The sequence below is a fragment of the Vulpes lagopus genome, chromosome 1 (genome assembly GCF_018345385.1).
Source record: "Vulpes lagopus strain Blue_001 chromosome 1, ASM1834538v1, whole genome shotgun sequence".
Lineage (NCBI taxonomy): Eukaryota > Metazoa > Chordata > Mammalia > Carnivora > Canidae > Vulpes > Vulpes lagopus.
In genome coordinates, this window is record NC_054824.1 from 118,873,571 (window position 1) to 118,885,409 (window position 11,839).

At 44.3% G+C, this 11,839-nt stretch overlaps 1 protein-coding gene across 1 annotated transcript in view; it reads left to right on the forward strand.

Annotated features, from left to right (window-relative positions):
- Window positions 1-9,955, forward strand: part of COLEC12 (collectin subfamily member 12) — a 195,878-nt gene extending 185,923 nt beyond the window's left edge. The window contains exon 10 of the mRNA XM_041751113.1: window positions 9,839-9,955. Coding sequence (XP_041607047.1) covers window positions 9,839-9,864 — 26 coding nt within the window. The 3' untranslated portion in view covers window positions 9,865-9,955. The remainder of the gene's footprint in view (window positions 1-9,838) is intronic.
- The last annotated feature ends 1,884 nt before the right edge of the window (window positions 9,956-11,839 follow it).

Below are 11,839 nucleotides of genomic sequence, written 5' to 3' on the forward strand. Positions count from 1 at the left end.
AACAACTCCAAGGCACAGGCAGGATGAAATGCAAGAGTAAGCTTTTGGCCACTACGTTGAACTGTTGGCAAAGAACCTTTCCTCTGAGCCCATCCTCCTCCTACTCTTGACTTGCCATTGAAAACTCTAACATGGAATGTGCTGAAAATAGGCCTTAGATAAAATTGATGCTCCAAGGCAAGATTTCCATCCAGCAGAATTCCCCCTCCTCCCCTTCCAATGAGCTCCCCAGGCAGTGCTGCTACCTATCCCAAATAAAATGATAAAAGAATAAAGACAGAGTTTGACTTTCACACCTGCAGCTGCGTGGACTATGTTGTCTTACCCCTGGTCACCATTCATACCATCCCCCATCTCTGCCACCAAAAATGACCATCTTGTCAGCACCTTTATGCCCTACTGTCCTGTCCATGGGGCCTGGTCAGGTTGGCAGAACCCACCATCACCTGGGCTCTGTGATGCCAGATAAGCGCTGGACTCCAGTAGGTCTTCAAGCTCAAGACATTTCATAGATTAAACCAAGTCTTTTTCATCCTTTTCCTGTTTAAGTGTCAGTTAAGATCTGTGCCTAGAAGCAATTTAAACGTCTGATGCCACCACGAGAAGGGAAGAGTACAAGCCCCCAGAGCCAAGGTTGTTGCTCTCCCAGCCCTTACCTTGCAGGGCTGTCATCACCAGGCACTAGAGAAGTGCAAGAGGCAGCCAGTTGCACACCACCTCCCAAGAGCCCTGTGAAGCAGGCCTTGCAACTCTCCCCATGGACAGAAGAGGGGAAGGTCCCAAAGAGGTGACATGGTTTCCTGGGTCACACCATTGCCAAGGAGTAAGACAGGAATCAGGCTTGAGCTCTGAAAATGTTTTAATGTTCTTTAGGAACCAGGGTCCTTCTTAATAACACACTGAACAAAATCAAACAAGTATCACACATGATGCCTCATGTACTTCTCTGTACATTTAGCTATTTATACACCAGGCTTCTGTTCACCTACTCACAACCATGCTGCTCTTTTGGTAGGAGAGATTTAGTGAACTATGATGAGGTCTTCAGGCACCTGATTTGCTACATGCTGAGCGAAGAAGGAAACGTTTTTCTTCCTAAATGGCTCTTGAAAGAATGAATGCACAGCCAGGAAGAAAAAACCCTTTCTTTTCCTTTTCTATTATCAATGTTCATCAATGCTCCCCTGCGACTCTTCCAATTTATAGGAGTTAAAATTTAAGCTAAAGCAGACAATAAATGGTAATAGCCACCCCCCATTTAAAAAACCAGATGTTTAAGGAAGTAGGAAGCTATATAAATCAGATAACAATGCCAAGCATGTTTTTTGCCTCAGATGACAAAGCTGGACTCTTCTTGAAAAAGTAAGCATATTAACTCACTCATGAGTCAAGTCATACAAGAATGATAACAGTTTAAATACGTTTGGCATTTTTGCATACATTATCTCTTCTAATCTTCATGCAAAACTTACTGTCCTTTATCTTTTTAAAGATTTTATTTATTTGAGAGAGAGAGAGAGAGCATGAGTGGGGTGAGGGGCAGAGGGAAAGAATCACAAGCAGGCTCCCTGCTGAGGATGAACACGGCCCCCCATCCCCAACTCGGGGCTTAATCTCACAACCCCGAGATCATGACCTGAGCTGAAATCACAAGTCAGAGCCTTAAGTGACTGAGCCAACCAGGTGCCCCTTGTCCCTACTTTAGAAATGAGGAAACAGGTTATTTGGAAGACTTGTTGCCCACATAGCTGTGACAGTTGCCTTCAAAAATGCAATTGTGATCGGATTCTCATTCTTAATTCAAAATCCAAGTCCATCCTACCCCACATACCCAGCCTAACATCTTCCAAAAGATTCCAGGTTCCCAACCACAGCTCCAGGCTCTCCATCTACAACGCCATCCTCTCCCCGCCCAATGCACCAAAACAGCCTTCCAAGCCACCTGCACTTTCCCCCATGCTCTTTCTGACCCTCATACTCTACCTGGACTCCTTCCCTGTCCTTTATACTTGGAAAGAACCTTCCTTAAGACTCAGCCCCAACATCACTTCTTGTCTGAATCTTTTCCCAACAAACACACCCTGAAAATAGAGTTGATTCCTCTTTCTATGCCAAATACCATGCACAAGTGCTCTATATGAAACGGAAGAAAACTCCTTCACTGTTTTAGATGATCTACAGATTAGTCTCAAGACCTAAAAATGACTGAATTGAGAAGAGAGAAAGGTGAATATGGCCAGTCAGTTACAAATCTTTTAAGAGCACTGAGGAGTGGGAGAAGCCAAGCAGGAGAAATGAAAGAATTCATGTTGCTAATAGCTGGTTATTACACATCCAGTATATTGGATGTAAGTATATTGTACATATTATTCCATCAACATGAAGATAGAATGAAAATCAGATATAAAAGAGATTCATTCCATTACCAAAGCATGGTCCTGAGAATAGCTTTAGAAACCTTTTCTAAATGGTAGTGTGAAAAAAAATAATAATAAATGGTAGTGTGATCAAGTCTCTCTTCATGTTATACTCAACAATTTTCCAAGTACAGGTAGACTTTCCAGTCTTTCTGAGGTGTTTCTCTGTACAATAGTTCCATTTTCCTAGGAAGAATCCCTTAAGGGCATGGTGCCATTTTTATTTTATAAATCACAAAGCAGATGTTGAAAAGATTTTGCTTCACCTGTTCATCTTTTTTCCTCCCTTCCTAGATATTCTCGTTCAAATAAGTACATAGCATGCCCACTTGGGCAAAAATCCAAAGAAAAGCAGGCTTAAGAAAACCAACTTGGACACCTGGGTGGCTCAGTGGTTGGGGCGTCTACCTTCAGCTCAGGGTATGTTCCTGGAGTCCCAGGATCGAGTCCCGCATTAGGCTCCCTGCATGGAGCCTGCTTCTCCCTCTGCCTATGTTTCTGCCTCCCTCTCTCTGTGTCTCTCATGAATGAATAAAATCTTTAAAAAAATGAAAAGAAAAAGAAGAAAGAAAAAGAAAGAAAGAAAGAGAAAGAAAGAGAAGAAAGAAAGAAGAAAGGAAAGAAAGAAAGAAAGAAAAAGAAAGAAAGAAAGAAAGAGAAAGAAAGAAAGAAAGAAGAAAGAAAGAAAGAAAGAGAGAAGAAAGAAAGAAAGAAAGAAAGAAAGAAAGAAAGAAAGAAAGAAAGAAAGAAAGAAAGAAAGAAAAAACCAACTTTAGGGCTCCTTGATGGCTGAGTTGGCAAAATGTCTGCTTTTGGTTCAGGTCATGATCCCAGGGTCCTGGGATGGAGTCCCACCCTAGGCTCCCTGCTCAACAGAGAGTTTGCTTCTCCCTCTCTTTCTGCCCCTCCCCCACTTGTGCATGCTCTCTCTCTCTCAAATAAATAAAATCTTTAAAGAAAAATGGGCATAACCAAAGGGTCTCAATTTAGTCTTCTTGGCCAGGTATGGAGAATTGTCCTTTGGCTAGTCTTCTAATCTTTGGTGCCAGAATTTGCTATATTCTTTACATGTCACTCATTGCCGTGACCCACCAAATCATGTCTGGAAAGCTGCAGGGAATTATAAGCTTCTTAAGATCAATTCCTGTGCCATGCATGGAGCAGGAGCCAGGCCAGCCTGACATAAGCTCAAAATCCTGGCTATATATTAGCTATAAAAGCACCTACTGTAGATTAGGAACTTGACATATACTATATCCAATCCCTAGGCAAGAAAATGAAAGATCTGATTAAATAATTTCCAAAAAACTGGGCTTTGAACCCATGGTCACCTAGCTTCCTGCCTTCTATATACTCTCCTATACTCCCAACTGAGAGCCTAGGCTTTGCATATTACATTTTGGTTTTTGGCACAAGAAATCTCAAGCCACCAAGATTACTTCTCTCTTTCTAACAGAACGGGAGAGATAATGTAGGAATCCTGATTTGCACAGTTTAGATAAAAGTGCTAGACCAATCCCTTCGATACTGATGAGCAAAGAGGCTTAAGTTGACTTGGCACCAAATGCCATGGATGTTCAAAGAGGTTAGTTTGAAGAAACCACCCTAGATGCTAGAGTAGCTGGACCTCTCACAGAATTTTCTGATATAATTAGTGACAAATGAGGAGAAATGGGCTTTGGAGCCAAATGGGCCAAGTTTGGAATCCTGCTCTCTACTTCTGGGCACAATGCTCAAACAAGAGGCAAGTAATTCTCTTCCCTCATTTCCCTCCTTTGTCCAGCAGGCCCTCTGGTCACATACAGCATTGGTCTAGAACTGGTTCAGGACTGGCATTACCTGTCCTGATATCATAAGGGAAACTGCACTGACAGCTCACTGATAATTCATCCTTTCAAAACATGAGATGGGGGGACGCCTGGGTGGCTCAATGGTTGGGCATCTGCCTTCGTTTCAGGGTGTGACCCTGAAGTCCAGGGATCAAATCCCACAACGGGCTCCCCGCATGGAACCTGCTTTTCCCTCTGCCTGTCTCTCTCTCTCTCTCTCTCTCTCTCTCTCTCTCTCTGTGTGTGTGTGTGTGTGTGTCTTATGAATAAATAAAATCTTAAAAAAAATTTTTTTTAATACAAAATGGGGGTGACATGGCAAGAAACTAAAATTGTGAGATCTCTTCTCCCTTACATCAGTAATACTGAAAAAAAAAAAAAAAAGTATCTTTTTCTGCCATCCCTTCCACTGGGTATCAGAGTAGAGGCTCCTATGAATTTGTATTTGAATTTGTATTAATTACAGACCTGGCTGTTGAAATAAAGACCCCAAATAATGAGCCAAAAAAAGATGGAGGCTTCTTTCCCTCATATCTAACTCTGCACAAGAGCAGCCCAGGGGGCCACCCTCCTGGTGTCTTCTTGCTTTGCCATCCTGAAGCTATTCCCCTGAGGTATGGACCAAGAAGGCTCAGCACCACACCCACATTCCAGGAGGCAGGCTTGGGGAGAGGTGAGGAAAGAAGTTAATCCCTTTAAGGGCAGAAAGTCTATAGCTAGAACTCCATCAAACAGCCTCACTTAATTGCAAGGGATGCTGGGAGATGCAGTCTCTAGCTGTGAAATAGTCACATGTCAAGCTAAAAATTCCATTGTGATAAAAGGGAGAATGGATATGGGAGGAGGGGGGACTATAAATAGTAGTTGTACCACCAAATCTGCTCACACTAATTCCCCTCCTGTGCAATCTGTTTTCCATCTTGCCCTTGTAGGGAGACTTTGGTGGGCTAAATTACTCGCTCCAATTCCTCTACCTCCCTGTATCCACCCCTTTCCCCTGCAACCCAGCAATTTCCCCACCTCTCTGGGAGGAGGGGGTCTTCCTGCCTCTTGACTTTGGGCTCAGCCATATGATTTGCTTTGGCCATTATTGGTGGGTGTGACATGACCAAAGGCTTAAGAAGTGCCAAGGTCACTGTCTGCCCTCTTATACATCAGCCATCACCTTGAAGAGGGGGCTTCCCTGGTAGCTGCTTCCCTTGCAGCCTGGGCTATAGAAAGAACACACATAGGGCACCTGGGTGGCTAAGTTGGTTAAGAGTCTGCCTTCAGCTCAAGTCATGATCCCAGGGTCCTGAGATAAAGTCCCACATTGGTCTCCCTGCTGAGCAGAAAGTCTGCTTCTCCCTCTCCCTCTGCCCATGCTGTCTCTCTCTCTCTCTCTCTCTCTCACTCACACACTTGCACCCTCTCTCAAATAAATAAATAAGATCTAAAAAGAAAAGGAACACATAGAACAAAACTGCCCCCACTAAGACATACCTGCAACAAGCAGCAAAACCACCTCAACCTTCAGAGCCTGAAGGAGAGTCACCCAGCCAACCCAAAGACCCATGAAATGTATATTTCATTGAGATTTGGAGGTTGTTTATTACACAGCATTATTGGAGCAAGAGCTAACTGATGTGGGTCCTTGAGTCTAACCCAGAAGTTCTACATATGGCTATTTTCTGTTTGTCCCTCCAGATCCCTTTTCCAGCATTCTCTGGACTTTGGAAGGTTAAATCTTTATGGATTTCCTTAGTTTCTGGCTTCCAATTGGTTTGGACAATGAAAAGCACTGGCAGGAGAGAAATAGCAAAGTGGAGCATTTATTTCCCTGACCATCTCCCTGCATCTCTCTACTAAAGGCCACATCTCTTGTTAGGTGGTCCAGCTCTCTCCCTGGGTCGAGGAGTGGCAACTTCCTCCTGCCCCCAGTAATGGCTTACAGCTGCACTAGCTCCAAGATTCTATACTAGCCTTTATTGTTTTCCGAAACCTGCCGCAGCTTTGTCAATTACCCCTTTATTATATTCTCCTCCATTACCCAGCTTGACTGTGCCATCTTTTCCTTTTTGGACCCTGATACCCTTTCTGCTTCCACCCCATCACCCCCTCTATGCCTCTACCCTGCCAAGTAGTGTGTCCCCCACCTCTTCTTCAAGGGTCCAAACATGATTCCCCTTTCAAGGCATACTCCCTGTTTCAAAACACTTCCTCCAAGATCTCCAGCTCCTAGTGAGTTCTCCCCTCCCTTAATTCCCCCAAGATCAACCACCCAAACCACATCGTCCATACTTTGCTTTATACCAAAGCACAGCAGTCTGTAAGCTGTGCTCTGGGGAGCCAAGGGATCTTGTGAAGGTGCCACAGCAGTTGGGAGGAGGGTATTTGCAGAGCAAATGGAGCTCCAGATCACTTTTCAGATGGCTTTATATTTATCTCATATATGAGGTTTCATTTGAGGTTCACTGTTTCAAAAAAAGTTTGAAAACTTTGATGCAGTACACTAATCTTTAATGTTTTATGCATTAAGTCGTACCTCCCCAAAAGGGATAAAATCAATTTAAAAATCTCCAAAATCCAGGAACTTGTATTATCCCTTTGCTATATCTGGATGACGGACAGATGGAAGGATGGAAGCATAGATGGACAGAAACATAGATGGGTAGATGAATGGTATGGAGGGATGGACGAATGGATGCATGCATCCATGGAGAGAGAGAGAGAGAGATGGATGGAGGCATGTAGAGAAGGCTCTGGTGCCATCATAAGCAGTTTCTTCACAGGCTATACCTACTTGCTCATGATCTATAGAAACACGTCTTTTTGCTCCTACACAAATCACCCTGGAAGTATCTCTTCTGAAACTTCAAACTCCAAAAGGTCAACTGAAGGGGAGCTGAAGGTCACAAAGGATGTGGGCAATGCTGCTGAACTCAGTTGCACTAAGCAGCTCTAGATGGCACTAGGATCTGAGGGGAAACTGATGTAAGAGGAATGGCACAGAAGCCTGGAGCTATGGGAATAAAAAAGCAAGAGTCCTAGGGGACGAACAAGCATGTCTTTAAAAACCTATAATTCCGGGGACACCTGGGTGGCTCAGTTGGTTAAGCATCCAACTCTTGATTTCAGCTCAGGTCATGATCTCAGGGTCATGAGATGGAGTCCCATGTTGGGCTCCATGCTGAGTGTGGAGCCTGCTTAAGATTCTCTCTCCCTCTCCCTCTGGCGCTCCCCACCACTCACTATCTCCTTCTCTCTTAAAAAACAAAACAACAACAAAAAAAAAAACACCATGAAAACTGTAATTCTGGCCCCCAAATACTTCCCAGCTCCAACTATGTTTCTCAGCTCTACCATGATGTTCATTGATAGCAAAATGAATAAAGTAATCATTTCTCCCTCACTTAATCAGCATATACAATGGTCATATGTGTTGTAGTATTCATATTACCTTGCTTTTGATGGTGACAATTACTTGTTTCTAAATAACTGTTGCTATGCCTCCATTTGAACAATACAATGTGAAAAGAAGCTGTTTTTTTTCTCCAATGGTATAGTTTGAGGCCCATTTCATTTATTAGTCTGGATTTCAGTTCCTATAAGATGCCACTTAATAGACACTCTGCAAAGCAATAATCATTTTATACCGAATTTCACTATTTCAACCTTTTATCTACTGCTTTTCAGAGTGAAAGGTGCAAGGAATCCCAAATCAACAGGCACAAGGAATTGTAACCAGCACCTTCATCCAGACACTGACATTTCTCAAAAGGAAAAAAAAAAGCCTAGAAAAATTGATGATGGATGGATGATAGATAGAAAGGTAAGATGGCTAGCTAGCTACCTGCATACATACATACATGCATACAATGGAAGGGAGAGAGGAAGAGATTGAGGGTTGGCTAGGAGAAAGCTATTAGTTTTTAACCCAGAGTCCATTTTTTCAGGGGAAAAAGCTCTGCCTTCCAAGTCCACTGAAGTCCTCCACTTGCTCCATGAGGAGCCTGAATTTTAGATTATGAAAGATAAGGAGAAGCTGGCTTTACTGCACATATCTTGCTGAGAAAATGAAAAAATCATCACCTCAAATCATTTTTGGTTACTTTTCAACTCTAAAGCTATAGTGTTTGGAAGTTACAGAGCTTCCCAGAAATTACCTTTCCCTGTTTTTATCACAGGCAACAAGATCACATGCATTGCATTTTCCACAGTCTACTGTAAGAATTGGTGCCTTGCTCACCTGGCCCTGGCATTTGGGATTGCTGCTTTCCTCCTCCTAGGGAGACAATTTCCTCTCTCTGTAATTCAGTTCGCTGACTTGTCCTCTGGAACAACAGGTACATAGGGAGACCAGAGCAGGAGAAGCCCGGAACCCAGCATGTTATCCAAATACAGGTAGAAAATGAAACTCCCCAGGAGCAGATGTGCCAGGACAGGCTGGTCCCAGCAGCATAACATCCCCATGGGCAGCTACGTGGCACCAGTGAAAAGCAGGCAAGGTTGATCTCCTGCTGCACTCCTACTGTAAACCTTTGAATGAATTCTAGAGTCTTAACCTTTCTGCTCCAGGCCCTCTGGGATTTCTGAGAAATCATCTTATGCTTAGTATTAGAGATTATGTAAGAAAAGACCATTTCTCATAAGAAAATAAATCAATCCCTCAAGATTAGTAGGGTAATGTCCCAGACCACAGAGCCTGATATGTCCCTAAGCTTCACATTCTCCTGAGGCCTACACGGATCCTTGCAGTCATCACAGCAGAAAAGAAAGTGTTGCCCTTTCGACACTCATACCCAAATATGGACCAAATATCTTCCTTTCGTCCTCTAGGTTAGAAGCTCTGAAGAAGTCTTTGCACTAAATGCTAGTGCACAATAAGAGGCAAATGGCCACAAAGAGTAACAAACTGCTAGACAACCAGAGCTCAGTGTCCACAGAAGATTCCAGGGCAAAGAGGTCTCATCTGGACTGTATCCTTTGTAGCTGCAGCTTGCTTCCAGGCATCACCTGTTTTGTTTTGTTTTGTTTTTAAGATTTTTATTTATTTATTTATGAAAGACACACACAGAGAGACAGGGACACAGAGGGAGAAGCAGGTTCCCTGCAGGGATACTGATGCAGACTCAGTCCGGACCTAGGATCATGCCCTGAGCCAAAGGCAGCCGCTAAACTGCTGAGCCACCAAGGCGTCCCCAGGCATCACCTTTAAAACCTTCCATCCAAGAGCACCTTGTAGGCATCCAGCTCCTTGAGGTGCTCTTCTCTTACTTACCCAGACCCATCATCCACCCTGAAGGACATTTGTCTTAGGTTGTTAACAGAAAAGCGGACCTCAGCCTTGAGGCAAGATTCGAATCTTGCTCTACAGGGGTCTGCACCAGAATAACCAAACCCCCATAAACCCCTCAAGCCATTAATATAAGAGAGGAAGGAAGTGGTGGGAGGGAAAAGGCAAACCTTGGTACAAAGGCCGGGAAGGGGACACTTCACTAAAGAAGCGTATCTCCAAAGGTGGACTCAGTTATTGTGGGGAAGAATCTGGGAATAGGGAATAAAAGGGAGATTTATTCATGGACCTTGATTTTTTTTCCCTTATCTTTACAGGCATTGCTTTTATGGAGCAGATATAGATTTACAGAAAAATGGATCAGAAAGTACAGCAAGTACTATCCCCCTCCCTCCCCGTCCTCCCCACACATCTTGTATTGGTGTGGTACCTTGTTACAGATGATGCACCAATAGGGATACATTATTATTAACTAAGGCGCATAGTTTATATTAAGGTTCACTCTCTGTGTTATACACCGTCAAAAATCCATAGAATGGGGATCCCTGGGTGGCGCAGCGGTTTAGTGCCTGCCTTTGGCCCAGGGCGCGATCCTGGAGACCTGGGATCGAATCCCACGTCGGGCTCCCGGTGCATGGAGCCTGCTTCTCCCTCTGCCTGTGTCTCTGCTTCTCTCTCTCTCACTGTGTGCCTATCATAAATAAATAAAATTAAAAAAAATTTTAAAAAAATCCATAGAATGTACAATGACAAGTGTCCATCATCCCTGGACCGTACAGAAGTTTCACTGCCCTAAAAATCCCCTGTGCTTGACCTATAAGTGAATCACGTTTGATGAACAAAATATCAGAACAGGAGATCTGACAAAGATTTTGGCTAAAATCTGTGAATGTGCACTGAAAAAAAGAAAGCTTTAAAAGATTCCCCCACTGCCAGCCTCCCACCCCCCCCCCCCCATCACATTTGGTAATTTGAATTCCCTTTTTATTAGGGAGGCTGACATCACATAAACCCTGAACTCTCAAGGAAAGCCCAGGCCTGCACCGGTGCTCCACGGCCCCTCCCCACACTTAAAGCCAGCCCCAAGGGGTCCCGCTAGCATATCATGCGTGTCTCAGAGCGGCTGGCAGGGGAGAGAAGGGGTCCCTAGACAGCCCATGGGAGCAGAGAAGTGAAGGAAGCCCCCAGCTTTTTATTTCTCCTCTCCCAAGGTCAGACTACCCTCCAAAAGATCACCAAGAAACAAAGATTTTCCATATTATGTATCGTCATGTGGTGGCTTTCTTTGCGGATCTGTTTTTACCGAGGGAAGGCTGAACATGAAGCCAAGCTGGTGGAAATAGAACAGAGTAGGGCAGCCAGGGGGGCTCAGCAGTTTAGCGCCGCCTTCAGCCCAGGGCCTGATCCTGGAGTCCCATGTCGGGCTCCCTGCATGGAGCCTGCTTCTCCCTCTGCCTGTGTCTCTGCCTCTCTCTCTGTGTGTCTTTCATGAATAAATAAATAAAATCTTTTAAAAAAAAAGAGAGAAAATAAATAGAACAGAGTAGAAGGAGTGGTTGAGAGTGGGTGGTATGTGTGTGTGGGGGATATTAAGTGCTTCTTTTTGTTCCTTCGAGCTAGTTCAGGGCCCTACTGTAATATTTTCTAAAGCTTTCAGATTAATCACTTAATCCCACATAAGTGTAGATCACCAGACGAGTTCTTAAACCAGACATGTTCGTATCACATCTTTGCAAATGGAGGATGAATGGAAACCTGATACACACTAGTGTGTTTATAGATACACACCACACATACACACAGGGACTCACACAAGCCCAGCTGAGCAATCCCATGCCTACCCCGGCGGCTCCGAACTCGCTTGCCCATCAATCACCCCTCGGCAGGCACCGGTTCTACCCTGGGCTTCACTCCCTGAGGCACTCCCTGCATTGAGCCGTCAGTTCCTGCCTGTACCAGTCGGCTAGGGCAGCCAGGACAAATACCACTAGGTGGCGTAAACGTCAGAAATGAATTTTCTCATAATTCTGGAGGCTGGATGGAGCTCTTGACAGGTTTCTCCTGAGGCCTCTCTCCTTGGCTTGTAGAGGGCCATCCTCTTGTAAGCCCATGTGATCCTTCCTCTGTGTGTGTCTGTGTCCTCACTCCTTTTCTTAGAAGGACACTTGTCATATTACGGTCCACCTTAATGACCTCATTCCTTAATTACCTCTTCCATCACAGTCACCTTCTGAGGTATTAGGGGTTAGGTGTTCAACATTAGATTCTGGGGGATACAGTCCAGCCTGTAAAACTCCCCATACCTCCCTTACTCTTAG